Raw genomic sequence first — 17,775 nt, 5'->3', positions numbered from 1 at the left:
AGTTGTTTCACTTTTGTTGACATAAGGTATTTTCTGATTTCAACTCAAAAATAAGACAAATTTAATAATTTTCTTGTAGGAACATGAGGATTCTGTTTCTACCTCGTCGTTATGTTTGTCCAAGCAGGATAATGTTTCAGTTCATACCAGTCCCAAAAATGGAAGGGAAAAGGTGGGAAAGCGCAGTTAATGTATTTTAATTATTTAACCGAGTAATGTTCCACACAATAAACATGTTGGCCCTATCAGGCTTGAAAGCAGTGATAGTAACCTACTAACAGTTTACCATGCATACTTTTTATTCTGATTAACCATCTAAAAATAAAAGACAAATTCCGACTTCATGAAATATCAATACTTGAATGTAGATTAACAAAATGTTTAATATCCAAAAAGAGATTAGCTTTTTAATTTAAAAAATAAGGTGCAAATGGTTGTGGGTTTCTCCCAGACTTGTGTTAATCTCAGTACTATGTGAGTGTTAACCTTTAGCAAGTAAGCATCAAAGTTTTCCAGCATATGTGATGCACAAAATTTCATTGCTCTTTTATAATTATAGATAAAAAAAGTCATAAGTTGCCAGATTGCCATGTCATGGTGTGTAAATTTAAATGGAGTATGATTCATATATATAGTGACACTTTTGACAACATTACTTTATGATGTTTTGACATGTTTGAAGTAGAATATAGGCTCAGTGCATTTACTACAATGGCCTACTCATATTATAGCACTGCAAATCTTCAAATCCAATACCGCATATAATGTCCAAATCATCCTCAGTGATATACTTCTTTTATTGAGAAAACTAAATGAACAGAATACTGTATCTCATAATATTTTAAGCACCACCCTTGTTATGTTTTTGGTATAAAGCAAAATATAAACTTAAATCGATGGGAGAAAAAAATCAGGCCTTATAAAAATATTTTCTTTTTCTGGGAAATGCACAAATGCAGCAAAAAGTACATGTAAGTCAAATGATATACAAGCCTATTTCACACAGGTGAAATTACAGTTATAGTTTAGTGTTAATTCTTTTGTTTCCTTTTTGGTGTGTTTTGCTGATTGAACCCAATTTTAGGTGTGTTTATCATAGTCTTCCTGTTTTAATTAGCAATTTAAGAGTGAAAATTGAAGTTTTATGTCACAAGGCAACATTTGAAGACATTGTACATGGCGTTTATCCTTACAGGAAAGTTGTAGGGTGATCAAGCCAGTCAGAAGTCTCACTGATGACGAGTATGACAAGATATTTGAATGTGCTCTGAACAGAGAACTGAAGTCATCTGCTGATGTAACAATACAGTTCATAACATCAATGATAAAAATATCTGGCAGCGAGAATGAAGGTGTGTTTTGTATTGTCTTCACTCATACAATGTATTTCACTAAAAGTTAGTATGTTTAATCAAGTGGATACACATTTTACCTCATTCTGATTGATTCATCCCCCTTACAAGATCATTGAGTTTTTATGAAGTTTGATTAATTTCTTGTCTGAAAAACATTCAGACTGGCATCAAAAGTATCAATTTAAGCCTTTATGTGCTTTTGAAAGGGCATTTTTAAAGGCTAAACTTTTACAGTAATTTAAATTAAAGTAATAATGTCATGGCATTGACACAGTAGCCTCTCCAGTCATACGTGGGAAGTCTGACAGCAATCCACTGAAAGTTTCCCCCAGGTTCCTCTCGGTTTCCTCCCACAATAATGCTGAAATTTTCTTGAGTATGGCGTAAAACACTAATAAAATAAATAAATTAAATAATAATGTCAAGAAGGTTTACCATACTCATTTTGTTTGATACTAGTATTAAAGATCCTTCCTTCCAAAATCCAACATTAGAAGCTAAGCAAATACTGGCACAATTAAGTTGTTTGTTTGGGGTAACAAGCTCAATTTGTCAAGTAAGAATAGGTAGGTGTATTAACATTAGATGGGTATTTCATATGAATTAGAGATTTTGTATTGAAAAAATCCCTGCAGACCTGATTTATTCTCCAAATTAATTTTCAAGCTACTTAATCATTAATAGGGATTTACATTTAATATTTATAAATAACTTCTCATTTGCTGAAAATACAAATAAAAATATCAGAAGTTAAAATGCCTGATTTCAGTAAAAGGAAATGGTTTTTTCAGTTTAGGTATGAAATGTTAAGATTTTGCTCAGATTGCTGTTCTGTACATTCATTTCTGCATAAATTCGTTCACTGCGATAATATAAGGCCTATACAGGCTGAGTGTAGTGTGTCATTCTATTGATGTTCTATAAGGCTACACTTGCTTGAAAATATTTAATATTGAGACTGATATGACTCTTTTATAGAATTTAGGAAATTAGTACTGTCGGTTATTCTTATTTGAAATTTAGGATTAATTGCATTTATTGAAGTAGAGCAGCTAATAGGTACTGTATTTCTGACTTTGGGGGTACAATTTCAGATTTCAGCAATACCCTAAGCTCATTCTCATGCTTGTGAGATACAGAATAATTGTTGACTAAGGGTTCATACAAGTTTTCCTGCATATCAGAAGGCAAAAAATTTACAGCCATTTGTTGCAGATTGAATCTTATAGTAATCTAACAGCCCTTAAGAATACCCATATTGAATACTTTTCCATTTTATCTTCCATGTATAGGTTTTAAAATATCATAAGGCAGGCCTAATATTTTTGTGACTTATTTGATAAAATATAACTGTTTCAACACATCATTCATTTAAAAATGTTTATAATATTAGTAGTGTGGACGGTTTGAAAATACAACCTTTGGAATATTTCTTATTGTCAACTTGAATATATATATATATATATATATACACGTATATGTATATATATATGAAGCAGGTGTCCACCAATGCAGTCGCTGTGAGTTCACCTCCATCTCATACTGGCTTCCTCTCCGTATGTGGGAAGGTCTGCCAGCAATCTGCCTGCTTTCCTACCATCATAATATAAGTGAAAAGTAAATAAATAAATATGAAGCAGGTGTCAAGGGAAACTATACTTTCCAGTTTTATTTGCCAACAAGAGCTATTCCTCTTTATCATGCATAACATGTGCATTCCGAAATAGAGATGCACCTTAAGATTACATCTCTAATACACTTGGGCGCCATACACTGTACTTTTTGCAGCAGCGATGTCGAAAGCGAGGCTCGTGCATTACGCCACCTCTTCTGAGGTGATGACTTTTTGCCCTATGTAAACAACTGCATGCGATGGCGAGCGTACCAAACTGTTGAGCAGTGTGCTATTTACAGTCGTTTGTGGGTATTATTATCATCTCTGTCCATGCTCAAGCTGAACCATGGCAATTCAAATATATCTACACAATTACCACTTGATTTTGCATAACAGAATTCACAGGGGATACAGCATTAGTTATTGCTTAGTTCTTCACTGTGTTCTCTACGCCAGATGACCCAAGACATAAGCTGATATACTAGACTTTTACCGTACTCAGTTGATTAGACTGCAATCACACCTCTTTTCTTGCATGCCACACAAAGAGCGGTGACCTGCTTTACCTTTAACTGCAGAAACGACATAACTTGCCTTGGCGTACGTGATTACTTCTTCAAACTCTCTTTTCATGCCGTCATTAATGGTGCTGCCATGTTGAACAACTTAATATTCATTAGCTAGTACATGAGTAAATAGTTCATTTTATTTTGGATGTTTGTAATAAATTTAGATGCAGGTATATGTAGTTGCTTGATTTTATACCGTTGATACAGATTTAGACTCAAGGAATCTGAAAATACTTCTTAAATATCTGATATCACTGCGCAGATGGCGCCCATCTATACACGAGCCTTGTCTCGGTACCGTAGGACCCCGTAGAAAGGCACGTGGTCTTGAATGCAACATGTGCTGCCTGTTTGTCCTTACATTAAATAAGTAGATTCCTGACTGTGACATGTGCTGAACAGAGTGAGGGAACCTTTACACCTCCCCATTTTTTATCCATAGCTATGATTGGCGAAAATTAGCTTTTCAGAAGCACAGTAACTGGAAAAGAAACAAGAGATATGTTAATTGTCTTGTGATCGGTTGTTTAAATTGAGTGGTTTTTTTTTCCTAAAATATTGAATAGAAGGAAGAAACAGCAAAATATATTTAATTTGCAAGTTTTCAACCATGAGTTGTCCATGAACTTTAGTGTGGTTGATTTTTTAGCTCCCAGGATTCTGACAATAATTTTACCCATTAACATTTTAAGATGCAGGTGACACTGCAGAGGAGAATTTGCCAGTAAACGAAGACAATGATCAAGACTTACAAGATGATTCTGAAAGGTAACTCCTTGTACATGTACATGTACATTCACTGTGTTCAGTTTTTAAAAAGCGCTCATTTCAATGCAGTAGGATGTATACATGTACCGTGGAAGTTTACTGACTTTGTCAAAGAGACTATACCAGGGATTTGGTGGTTGGGGGGGGTGGGGGGGGGTTGAGGTGAATCCATATTTGATAATCAAATGAAGTTTCTGTATTTTCCAATATTCAAAAATATTAAAATATTTAAAATAAGACTGTGAGGATTAATGTACATGTACATTACTTTATTTTACTTTTATCTGATAAAGGCTTCATCACATTTATGCTAGAGCTGTATGGTTTTGTCTTTGCAAAATTCATGAATCGATACGTTTTTCATTTGTAGCCCAGGGCTGATTCAGATTGAGAATGAAATAACTCCAGCAGTAAGTGAAAATGAAGCACCCAATGTCACAAAACCAGCCTTTGCTCCTGTTAAGAAAAAGAAAATGAAACCCAACACAGGAAAAAAAGGGTTAACTCCAAAGCATTTGGACCTAGGTTTGTTGAAATCAATCTTTATTAAAAGTATTTTGTAATATTAAACATGGGTTACAACATTGAACTCCCTTTAGAATGTTGAATTTTTTTTTTTTTTAATAATAAGAAGTGAAACCTCTCCAATCATCCCTGCTGGTAAGACATATAATTTTTTCTGGCTCCCTAACAATCTGACAGGCTAGATCTACTTTATGCCCTTTTGTTTTAGACACTTCTCTGATATAACAATAAGCTGACGCGGCACCTTGTAGGGCTTTGTGCTAGTGCCTGAGAAATTTTGTGTAATTTCTCTCTGTGTAAGAAGGAATCATTGTCCTTAGGAATAAAGGTTTAAATGTAGGTTTCAGTGTGAAAGTATGTTAAAGAACAATTTTAAAGAGTTTCCATATTTTCTGCCTTCTGATTGCTTGACAAGTAGATATAGATAAAAAGTGGATTGCTATAACATACATGGCCTTCATTGTAGCTATTTTACTACATCATATGCATGTATAACAGGTTCATTTTCTTTCTTGTAGGCCAAATAGGATCAAAAAAGCACCAGGCCAATAACAAACATTTAAAGTCTAGCATAAAGAGGAAAAAGAAAGTGTCCAAGCAAACTGAAATGTTAAACCGTGACATTGAAGAATTAGGTAGGTTTGAGTAATTGTATGCAAGTATATCATTCAAATGCAGGTTGACTGAAAAAAAAAAGCATTGTAACATTATGACTTTTGGGGAACACATACTTTTGAGGTAATGTTTAGGGCCATGTGTTATACATTTAACGTATCAGTATTCCTGTTATAAAATGGAGTTCAAAGCATGTTTGTGACATACATCATGTGATGCTACCTCTCTGTATTTCACTTGCATGTATACCTATAACATTGACTCACACATTGCTAATGACCCTTTATTGGAAGGGCAGTAGTCCTGTGCAGCTAAGGGTTTTGTTCTTGGACATGTTGGAGAAGGAGTAAAGCAGTCAAGCAGTTTTTTGTTTTGTCAGGAACTTGGGTCCAGTGTGTTAATCCAGATTGCCTCAAATGGAGACATATAAAAGATGTCTCAGATCCCTCAGTTCTCCCAGAACAGTGGACCTGCAGCATGAACAGTGGTATGTGATTGTGGGATAGTGTATTACAAAGACCAAAATTAACCGTGTTTTGTCTTATCTTGTGTTCCCTTGATAACATAAACGGTTAAATAAGCAATAATAAAATTGCCAACATGCAGATGGTGCCATTAAATGGTCAGATTTTAAGATGTGCTCACCTTGATTATTATTTAGCCTCTTTTTCTTGTTAATAAAACATTATAACCAAGTTGAATTTTAGTTTATGTCTTATCTATAATTTCATGTTAACAATTACAAATGCATGGGTGTATAAAGTTTGATTGCCCTGAGAGGTTAATATGTGCAACATTTGGTTTTCATTTCTTTATATGCAGTTTGTGATGTTCCCCAACACATGAATGTAGTTTCATCTGTAGTCATGACATAATCAGTGATCGTTGTCAACAGCAGCACTGTAAGAGGAGGGATATATTATGATGGGGGGGGGGGGGGTAGCCATTCTTAGCCGGTCTTGTGATCCCTATATGTTGTTCACCATCATTTCCAAAAATTACATACCATTGACGGAAAATATACGTAAAATACATGTAGAGCATAACTTTATTTCCCTTACAATAATAGTTGTCATTTTAGAGTTCTTTTCTTTTATCATAACACTGATGCTTTTCATGACGCATGTATGTTAACAAAGAATTTCTAAATTTGTTATCATTTTCATCTGTTGTTATCTCAGAGGAGCTATATGATAGCTGTGATAAACCAGAAGAAGACTTTGATGACAGCATTCATTTGGAGACATTCATTTACACTCATTTTGTGGAAGGGTCTGTGGTGTGGGCAAAGATGATAGGTTATCCATGGTAAGGGACTCATGTTAAAGTGTGGCCTACATTGTGCTTTTGAGATTAATATTATCATTCTCTGCCCAGTGGGGTTTGATGTTTCAACTCTGAGGGACCACTTACTAGGTAATTAAATGTGTGGTATGGAATTACTGTATTTTATTCAACGTTTTTGATGCCAACACTTTCGGTTCACAAGCTATTTGTAAGCTATCTGATGCATGAATGTCAAAAGGATACAGAAAGACTTATCTTAAAGTGCCTTTTTGTTGTCTCTGTTTAAAAGTAAAAGTATAATTACACTGTGCCCTGTCATCAGACATGTGTAACATTTGACAGTTGGTCAAAGATTGGTTTCTTTTGGGATGTGATTGTTCCACTGATCATAACAGTTCTGAAAAATAATTTCATTTACACTTTATTTTGAGTTTAGATTAAATTTCTTAGGGAGGCAGGCTGTGGCTGAATGGTTAAAAAGGCTTGCCTTTTGAATTACTAACTTCAAGGTGTTGGTTAAAACCCTGACTTGGACAGGGAATTAGTAGCTTTCCTACATGGCTCTCACTGTTTGTGCATGGGCCTTGGTAACAATAAGCGGTTAACATCACTCATCTGGACAGTTGCACAAACTGACATTAGCTGACCACTTATCTTCTACCATCCTGCACATATCTAGTACGTAAGGTTGGTGGTTTATTCCAGGCATTTCGGTTTTCTCCACACTTACAACTGACCACCATTGTAAAAGATAAAAATTGTTTGGTATGATGTTTAACAACCAATTCTTTGGATTGTATAAATTAGAAATTATTTATTAAACCATTCACACTTTGATGTATGTGTTATCCTCTTCAATTCAGAAATATTATTTCTTCATTGTGTAATTTTGTTCTCTATAAAGGTGGCCTGCTATGGTTGAGATAGATCCAGACATAGGAGAGTACTTTGTTTCTGAACCATCTAACCCAATGTTACCTGTAAGTCTCCAGGATTCATGTACTTTTTCCATCGTCAAAATATTTAAGTGGTATGGACATACAATTATATACAATGAATGCAGTTTTACAAATGAAGGAATTAATTTCCTCTATCAGGACTATGATTAGATTTGTGTTGTAACCAGTTCTGTCTTTGTGCTAACCTTGGTCCTCATAGTTTTAATTTTCTCTTGAACAGGGATCTGTATTGCATTGTGTTCGTTTTGTTCTTGGACATTAATTCTCTTTGGTGTAAAACTGAATACACATATACAAGTTTGGCCCTTAAACTTGGAAAGTGTATCTCATAATTCTTTGCATTGATTGTGGTTCGTACTGACTGGGTGCCGCAGGAGAGCATTGGGAATGGTCAGGGGGCTATATGGACAGTTTCCAAACGTAATAAACATGTAGGCTAATACTTCACTGGATAGCCAGATTATGCTTCTACCACCAACAGATCGTGTTTTCTTCGGTTTAAATCATAATGAATTTAGTACATACAGGCTTACTTCACAACAGGTGCACCTTGATTGTCTTATGATTGCTGTTTTATAATGAATGGTAATTCAGTAGAAAACTCCCTGATGATTGGGCATGACCACCCAATATCTTTACGCATGTGGGGTGCCATGTGAAATATCCATTAAAATGTGGAGCTCTTCATGTACAAAGCTGTAACAGAACATAGCACCCTGTAAATCCTTACGTGCAAGTTACCAGCACATGATGTCCAACTGTGGACAAAAGCAACAACGTACATTAAACAGGGCTCAAAATCTCCACGTTTATTATACCTGTCGCTGCAGGATTTTTGCCCATGAAAGGAAAAAAACAATCTGACCTGTCACTGGCGACGCCTAAATCACACATTTGCAAATTCCAGCATACATAAAACATGCACTTTAGTTTGATATATAGCCAGTAATTGTTGTGCAAACTCTTAATGTCATGAATGTGTCAGCAACACGGACGAATCCTGTCTGACTCCCAATATACAGGTATGCTGGACTTACACACAGTGCTACCAAAAAGGGGTCAAAGTTAATCGTGTTAGTTTTTGAAAACTTTGCATTAAGTAGTATGTTTTCTGTATTTAATGGGAGGTTTCCGATTTCAGTACGCAGGAAAGGTAACTCTTCTGCAATAGGAGGACAGTTCTCATTGTAATGAAACAAAATGTTCACATTAAGTGACATACTTCATTCACATTATACTTGAAGTTGGTGACAGATATTTCTCAGTGAAATCTATGTGTACCATAAATACATGTGTACAAATATTTGTTGCATAACTAGGGCTGCGTTGATAATGCTACTACGTGACTTCCACGTTACCCAAACAATCATAAGTTTTCAAGATCAGCAGTGGAATTTGGAATTTACAGGGTTGTAATAGACATCGCCTTTTATAGTTTCTTTGGTTTAATTCATGAGTTTAATTAGAAATGCACATGGGCTATTCGGGAGACCAGCACACCTCGCTGTCAGTGACTTGACGCCACGTTGCATAGATTAGAGACCATAGCTGCTGTGTAGGGTAATGAAGGGAGCGGAGCTAATCACCCACTTCTGTTGTCTTGCTGCTAACTCGGTCAGTGTGAAAGTAAACATCAATGACTGACAGGCAAAACTTTACGTCATATCTAACCCATAAATAATGGTAGCAGTTGAGAAGAATAAGCACACTTTGTCATTATATTCCATGTACTATAATTTATTTTGCAGACACATTACCATGTGGTGTTCTTTGATAACAAAGTTTCCAGAACATGGGTCAGGACCAATAATGTGAAGAGTTTCACTCAAGGCAATGAACCATTCCAGTCAGTAAAGGTACTGAGATAAAATCAATATTAATATTACAGCAAGACGTGGCACATATGTTTTACTAAAATAACAATATGATGCAAATTTTGTTATCTGCCGTTACAGTGTTTATGTTCAGTATTTATTTTAGGAGGATCCTTAAAGTTCTGTGTACTCTACTTCCCACCATGGACACTGTTGATTTAGGTGGAACAAGTGGTCAGTAAAACGGTTGTTGTGTACAGTTTGAAGAATTGAGGAGATTGTCTTTGTGCAATATATATATACATCTCTACAAGTGCCTGACAGTCATCTTCCATAATTGTAGAGAAACTTTGGTGCAGCATTAAAAATCATCGATTACATGTACTCTTGTTTGGTCTGAGTTCTCAATAAACAGTCATTTTAGGGACATATGAAGGTCAGAAAATATTACTTTTAATTTTGAAACTTATATTTCCAGTAAGATATCATCGTGCCTTCATGACCTTCTGAATAATCTCCAAAACACCTCTCTGTATGATCTGTACAGTCTAATTTAGAGAAGGAAACATAATCTATTATAATTTTAATGTTTATTCACATGTGTGAAAAAAAACGTTACATTATCTCATAGGGTTATATTTTTACACCTACCCCCTTAAACAATAAGTAGTAAGTCTTGCTTGTGTGGCCTTTTATGCAGTCTAATATTCTTTGAAGGCCACTGCATTTTTTCCACAAGTATTTCTCCTGGGTCGAATAACACCTAAGACCTTAAAAGAGGAAGTTGTAACTTCCTTGCTTGGCATTCAGCATGAAGGGGATAGTGCAACAACTGGTTGACCTGTATCAGTATAATGGATCGCGCGGTGCGGCTTACTTGCCTTTGGTAAACCGTCTCCGTGAAGCAGCACTAGATAAAAGAGGGGTGGAAATCCATCCTGCAACAAGGAGGCAGATTACCAGCGCCCTAAGGGTTCCTTCATCGTCATATGACTGAAAAATTAAGTACGACGTTTAACCCATGCACTCCCTCACTCACTCCACGAGTTTGTCAGTAACTTGCCAATGATCGTCGATGGTTTATGCCGGGCACTGATGTTCTTCCATCCAGAAACTGACTGTCATCATTAGTGAAAAATTCTTTAATTTTTCGTTAGACAAGAATTAAATAAAAATACTGTTACATATGTATTCATTCCAGGGTGTTTTAAAGAGTCAGTGTTACAAAAAGGAAATCGATGCTGCTAGAAAGAATGCTGAAGAGGCATTGGCATTATCTTTGAAGGTATCTACATGAAATGCCATTTTAGTTTACTACCACAAAGAAAGCTATGCAAGGCAGGGTTATAGTAAGACAAAAAGGGGATTCTGTTTACAAGATAATAACTTTTTACAGTTATTTAATCCGAAAAAGTTGCATATAAATTGGTTTTTAAATACAAAGTTTCTTTTGCAGGAAAAGAAAAAAAATTATATATGCATAGTTACAGACTTATGTCAACATGCTTTCTGTAAAATTTTGAAATTCTGTTTTCACTAGTGTCTGCCAAATGTGTGATAACAAGTGGAAAATTTGTCGTATTTGTACATTTCAGGAGCGGCTGAAGAAATTTAGCTTTTCAGCTAGATTCAGAGGTACGTGGGGACATGTTAGTGATGACGAAAGCCCTAATGAGGAGAACTTATCTCCAGGTAATTAAGGCATATCAGTTGATGTCCACATATTCAGATATACACTTTAATTGTCAGTTGTGTATTGTCCAGTCATCATGGTCTGATTTATATTTCTGGGTAATTTTCTCAGCCTAAAAATACAGAGAGATTTCTCAGAGACGCTGAAGCAGTGAAACAAAGACAAAATCCATTACTTTTGGATACTGAGATGGATGGGCATACATGGCAGCAAAAGAAAGTATAAAGCTTTTGTTTTTTTAATTAGTCTTCATTTGAATACAATATTCAGTGCATTCAATAAACCAACCCTTGTCTAGTGTGAATACTGAAAGTTACGTGTAGCATTAGAATATATCTAGTCAGTTTTGGCCTCACTTGAATCATCTCAGGAAGACAGTGTCACATCCAACTGAATAGAGCTTTTCAGTTCACCCATACCAGCAGTATGTTACAAGTCATGCAAAAGGGAGGTAATTTGTTTAATATATAAACAAACCACTTAAAACTATTCCCATATGTGTGAAATATATCGGAAGCTCATCAGTCTGTGAGCAATGACAGTAAGTAGCTCAGTGCCTAAAATTGGTACCACAATCATCACTTAGAATTATTCCATCCCTGGTTGTGATCTGGCAACCGTGTAAGCGTTAATTGGCTATACCTGGTAGACCAGAGAAGTGATGCTCTGTAGATTGATCTTAGGATGAAGCTCAATGTGTTAAAGCTTAATAGACATTGCCTATGCTCACATGAACTAGAATATGTGTGTTGTACGTTCCACAAACATGAAAAGACACTTTTGGTTTGTTTTTGTAGTTTACGACTTCTGTTCATTAACCAATGTGTTGTCTAATAAATCAACATTTTTGTTGCTTCTTAAGCCCAGCCGTTTTACAGAGGTTCCAGGGTATAATGTCACATGCTTACAATTTCTCTGAAAGAATTTTCCCTATTCCGACAATTGTCAGTTAACTACATGTAGATCTGAAGAAACAACTAATTAGATTTTGTAAATTATCGCTGATTCAGATGGTACTATGTAAAGGGTTGAACTCATTGACCAAATAGAGGTCATCAGGCTAGCTGGGAGCAGGTGCTACATACTACATGATTTATTTATTTTAAGAATGTCTGTTTTTTCACAGGATATATAGACATTGAAAATCAAGCAGTATTTGTTTCAGGATATGCAAATCAACCTTTGGCTAGAACTCAGCGAAAGTGTCCAAAAGCTAAAGGTTTGGATACTACTGTCAGCGGAGGGATTTTGCTGGAACTAGATCTGCATGGAACAGTTGTTGATGAAATCCTTGACAATGCTGAGTCAATTCTCAGTAATGCTGATAATCTTTGCTCTATGGAGAACACCTTTGTTGAGCCTGAAGGTACATGTATGTTAGCACAAAGTTTTGTTAAGGAATTTATAGTGCACATTCACAGCTGCGAGGCTTGAGCATTGCAATGATTTCCTATACATCTATGGGGAAAAAAAGCCTGAAAGGGTGGGGAATGGTCCATTATTCAGTCTGTGGACTGTTGACATTTGCACATTATAGAGACATCCAGGTCACAGGGAAGACATTAAAGGGATGATAATAGGTAAGATCATATTTAAATGTATTTTCTTACACCCACAAATAAAGCTTTTCATTGTCAATATCTAAATAATGACAAGTGAAAACAGCAAGAGACTAAAATATAGAAACATTGTAATTTTTACAGATGATCCTGACTTTGAACCACAGCTGAATAAAGAATGTAAGAAGAGGAAAAGCTCTGAAACGATGAAGGGTATGTCATGCTAGTTCATTAGTTAAATGTTAAGAATGTTATCTATAGGCATCAAGTGTTATATAGTTTAGCAGAAGATTTAAGTTTTTAACTGATGGAGCACTTTTCCCTTGCATTTGTTATTACATCATGTATGTTAGCCTCATAAAATTATTGGTCTTACCCAGTGCATCAGTGGTGATGTCCAATAATGCTAAAAGAAATGTTAAGGTAAATAATGAAAATGGTATATTAAAAGGTACTACATGTATTCATCTCACATTTTTCATGCATGCAAAGCATAATGACAAGAGGACTGTGTTCTATCACTATCCTACGTGCATATTAATTTTAATTACCAAATTAAGGTAAATATTACAAGTAATACATGTATCTCAAAAAGTACTCCAATAATGGAGCTCAGCTTTTGCATATAAGTGAAGTGCAGTGCAGTGCAGTAAGATGGGAATGAGTGGGGTTAGGGTGTTCGATCATTGATCATGCGATGCATTTATGTTTATGACCATAAATTACAACATTCATATTCTTTCTGTGTGTATTAGAAATCGACGTCATTTATTCAGCTGAAATTTGCATTTATATGTATACCCTACAGACAAGCTACCTGGGGCGTAGCTTTGCGACAAAATGTATTTTTTTTTAACTGAGTTCTAAAATAGTTTCCAAACTGATCATCAATGTTTCCCTAAGAGTTGATCTTCATACATGACAGAAAAACACAAAGGCAGGTGCTCACAGTGAAATTTAGAGCCATAACTCCAGTCCTGCAGTTTTGGATTACAGGTACATTTTAATAACAATACATAAAATTTCAGATTAATATGTTCATACTGTTTAATTTATTTATTTATTTGATTGGTGTTTTACCCCGTACTCAAGAATATCTCACTTATACGACGGCAGCCAGCATTATGGTGGGTGGAAACCGGGCACAGCCTGGGGGAAACCCATGACCATCCGCAGGTTGCTGGCAGACCTTCCGACTTATGGCCAGAGAGGAAGCCAGCATGAACTGGACTTTAACTCACAGCGACCTGGGTCACTACACTGCGCTAGCACGCTAAGCAACTCATACTGTTTAAAGCTACTGTTTGTTTCTTACCTAATTAGTGAGGGGAAAGATATTGAAGAAGAAGACTAGAAAAAAGAATCCTGATTATAAAGATGTGAAATGTTCTGGTGACCATGTTGTTGAAAGCCGAGAAGTCGGGGTTCCAATTCTGTTAAAAGGAGCAGGGGATGCCCCCAAGAGCTGCCCCAAGTCAGGTGTGTTTAGTGAATAGATATTGAAGGTATACAGTAGACAATGAAAATACTAGTGTAATATAACTGATGATATATTCGCAGTTCTTCTATTCTCTCAGTTGAGACACATTTGATTATGGAATAGTGTACTAGGGTACGATTTAATGAGGAATTAATTACAACTGTACATGTTAATTACAAATTAACAAATTAATTACAAATGTCATGAACTTTGATATTATACAGAGTATTACGCGTACCTTTTTTTTTCTTTCACAGCTTAATTGAAGCATTTCGTATTGTTGATGGCATTACTTTTATCTGAACCTGACTTTTACTTTTATCTTGCACTTCAGTGAAAGCTAGGGATATTAATTTGTCAGTCTGTCATGCCCAGGTTTTCATGCAATAATTGTGTCAAATACTGTCTGATTTTGATAAAGGTTTGTGTGCAGGTTTTCTTTGTAAAACTTCACATTAAGTTAGAAAATCTGATCCGTACATAACTATTGCGATTTAAATTTATGTCATTCTCGCTGGTTGTGGGGTATCTGATCAAAAGTCGGTACATAACTATTGCATATTTAATTTATGTAATTCTCGCTGGTTGTAGGGTTTTTGATCAAAACTCAGTACATAACTATTGTGTATTTAATTTATGTAATTCTCACTGGTTGTGAGGTTTCTGAGCAATAGTTGTTCCAAATAGTGTTTAGACCAATGGGCAAACATCCATTTGACTAGTTTACTCTGGGCACTTTGAATTGGGAAAGCTGTTAATCAAAAGGTCTAGACCGTTGAGATGCATTGCTATCAATTAGCTACCTAACCTGTCATAAATACAAACTTCTTAGCCATTCAGCACTCAAATCTGTGCTATACCCAGAAAGTGCAAGTCCCAAATAATGACAATAAGTATCAAAATCTGGACTTAATTCCTATACATGAAGTTTCCACCAAAGTTGACTTCCACCAATGTAGCATTCACATTTACCTCACTGTTGTAAGGTCTTTGTATCACAGTTGGTAAAGTTTCTCAGTTATTTGCCAGTGGTTTACTCTGAATTAAAACTTAAAATACAAATCAGTCATTCAATCTTTTCATTATGCCCATGTTAAAGAGTGTGTACCATAGATTTTGGCCAAAAAATGGATCAGAGCAAATCCAGCTAAGTTTTTGCTCTTATTTTGGAATAATTATTTTTCTAATTATAACAGCATTATTTTTGCACATATTTACTGTTCAAAATTTCTGAAACAATTTCTAAAATTTATAAAGTATGTTGCATTTAAGTTTAAATTCATTTTAACACTTTAACAGTAATACAGATACGTATATGAGTCTAATATTTACTGAAAGGCATTGATTGGTCTATTCTTTGTTAATACCGAAAATTGGCTTTTTTGCTAAAATTTTCAATATATAACATTTAAAGTTTTAACTCATGACCTATTGGATCTATAAAATTGACTATATCCCTGTGATATGTTGCAGTGGAGGGCATCTGTATCAAGAAAAGGAAACAAAAACCAGATGATGAAGGCATTGCTGAGAACATCAAGTCTGAGTGTAAACCAGGTGTGTATATACCTCTAAAACTTCTGCTATATTTATTTTATTATTTCTTTCATATTGGTTTGCATTAGTACTGTAGATTGATTTGCTCACCCTTAAGCTAAACCTGTCTTAAGTCACATAGCTGAAATCACTTTGAATTGATTTTTACTTCAAATTTATTCACACCCGTGACTAGTGAAGTGAACATTTGTTTGGTATAGTTTTCCATGTCCATGTTTACTCTCAAGTTTCAAGTGAATGGCCACATTGAAAGGGTATTTTTATAGGTCTGTATGGGGAAACAGAAGGGGGAAATATGAATATGCCACCTATGATATTCATGCTTGAGACTGCTTTTTCAGGAAAAGAATCTAATTGTGTTCTGAAAACAAAAAAGAAGAAATTCAAAGTTTCTGTGGCTCCAGTTCACGAAAAATCTGTACTGATAAAAGAAGAAAAAGGACATGAAAATAACAGCAAAGAAGATATCTTTGAACATGATGTAGCTGTTCCACAGAATGACAGTCAGCTGGAAGAGTCACAGAGCCTCTTACATGTCAAAAAGCAAGCAAACAAAATGGTAAAAACAGATGAACAGATCAGCCTTAATGTGCAGAACATTCCTTATGGTCCTGTGAAGAAGAAAAAGAAAAAGCACCTTGCACCATCAAAGACAAGAATATACAGCAATGCAAATTCAAATGTTGATTCCATAGTCGTTGATGGGAAACAAGATGCAGCTGGTATTGTGACACATCCTGTACATCCGGATGGAAATCCTCATGTCGAAACTGGTGGGGAGCTTGATCTTTCTGAAGATACTCAGTTAGTCAGGTTGAATAGCAGTCATATTCAGTTCAGCACAGAAAAAAAAGAAAACCACAAACTATTGACCTCCTCTCAAGTTGAGAATTCTGACCTGTTCGATGTTGATGATGTATTTGACCTCCCCTTCCCTTGTGAAGATCAGCCTTCCTCAAAAGCACAAGAAACTTCGGATCCATTTGAGGCGTGTGAAGAGTAATCTCAGGAATATCCCCAGTTCAGCAGAGCCCCCTGTTTTGGGGTTTATCTTGTAACACAATGTACCTCCCATTTTAGATTTTACAAATAAATGAATGTGTATATTCCTGCTTGTTTTACACAGAGCAGAATATAATGAAATGGAAAACCATGGCAATTATTGTTTCGGACAAACATTCATTTATTTATCGTTGTGTTTTTGTTTGCTGAGTAGTGGAGACTTACTTAACTATTATTTATTGATATTTATTGATTAGTCCACCAGTTATGTTGGCCTTCTGGCATGTTAAGCACATGTATATAAAGTTAAATATTCTGTTAATGGTTGTCTGTTGTTTTTTTGTTGTTTTTTTTTTCATGTTTAATATAGTTATTACATGCCTTCTTTCTTACATATACATAAGAATATTCCAGAATTCTGGTAAATGGCCTAAAACTTTACCCAGGATTATGTTGCTTATTTTACCATGATCCTGAGACCCCTATTTATCTGAAAAAGTGTATCAGTTTGTTAGGAATTTAGGACCATGATATCTTACTGAGAAAATGTCATTTTAAGCTCCAAAATTAAAGGTTTATAAACATTTATTTGCCTGTGAAATTTACTATACATGACGGTGGTCAGGTTATTGAATGAAGGAAACTGAACAGATCTTGGTGGAAAGTATTGCTGGGTAGTTAACTTTCTAGTTTATAGTTTCCTGATATGGCATCATATGATGGGAAAAGACGAAACAAGGCAAAAAGTCAGTGTCCATTTATTTAATATGCTCTGGTATTCTTGAATCATATATCTTGTAATTCTTCATCATTTTCACTATGTGGCTAGAACTCCCTCCCCGTGGTTCATGTAAATGCACCATTTATTTCTGGGATTTCATAGTTCAGGAGTCACAGCTTTGCCACCGAAATCCGCCGGCCGGCGTGAAGATTTAATGTTTTACTGAGATGTGGACAGTGAAACGTGATACATAAAT

General features: G+C 35.4%; 1 protein-coding gene across 2 annotated transcripts in view; it reads left to right on the top strand.

The window, feature by feature from the left end:
• Nucleotides 1-17,461, top strand: part of LOC135474676 (uncharacterized) — a 30,667-nt gene extending 13,206 nt beyond the window's left edge. Inside the window, exons 6-21 of one of the 2 annotated variants that reach the window (XM_064754230.1) lie at nucleotides 80-172; nucleotides 1,196-1,352; nucleotides 4,238-4,307; nucleotides 4,678-4,832; nucleotides 5,351-5,467; nucleotides 5,827-5,934; nucleotides 6,629-6,755; nucleotides 7,639-7,714; nucleotides 9,442-9,549; nucleotides 10,709-10,792; nucleotides 11,103-11,199; nucleotides 12,366-12,566; nucleotides 12,904-12,972; nucleotides 14,083-14,238; nucleotides 15,713-15,796; nucleotides 16,138-17,461. In XM_064754230.1, the coding sequence (XP_064610300.1) occupies nucleotides 80-172; nucleotides 1,196-1,352; nucleotides 4,238-4,307; nucleotides 4,678-4,832; nucleotides 5,351-5,467; nucleotides 5,827-5,934; nucleotides 6,629-6,755; nucleotides 7,639-7,714; nucleotides 9,442-9,549; nucleotides 10,709-10,792; nucleotides 11,103-11,199; nucleotides 12,366-12,566; nucleotides 12,904-12,972; nucleotides 14,083-14,238; nucleotides 15,713-15,796; nucleotides 16,138-16,799 (2,364 nt within the window). In that variant the 3' untranslated portion in view covers nucleotides 16,800-17,461. Of the gene's footprint in view, nucleotides 1-79; nucleotides 173-1,195; nucleotides 1,353-4,231; nucleotides 4,308-4,677; nucleotides 4,833-5,350; nucleotides 5,468-5,826; nucleotides 5,935-6,628; nucleotides 6,756-7,638; nucleotides 7,715-9,441; nucleotides 9,550-10,708; nucleotides 10,793-11,102; nucleotides 11,200-12,365; nucleotides 12,567-12,903; nucleotides 12,973-14,082; nucleotides 14,239-15,712; nucleotides 15,797-16,137 lie in introns of both variants that reach the window. The other variant, XM_064754229.1, reaches the window with a different exon arrangement.
• Nucleotides 17,462-17,775: the final 314 nt, after the last annotated feature.

This window comes from Liolophura sinensis, chromosome 9 (genome assembly GCF_032854445.1).
Source record: "Liolophura sinensis isolate JHLJ2023 chromosome 9, CUHK_Ljap_v2, whole genome shotgun sequence".
In the NCBI taxonomy this organism is placed as follows: Eukaryota; Metazoa; Mollusca; class Polyplacophora; order Chitonida; family Chitonidae; genus Liolophura; species Liolophura sinensis.
Note: the sequence above shows the minus strand (reverse complement) of the source record. Positions and strands in the feature narration are given on the sequence as shown.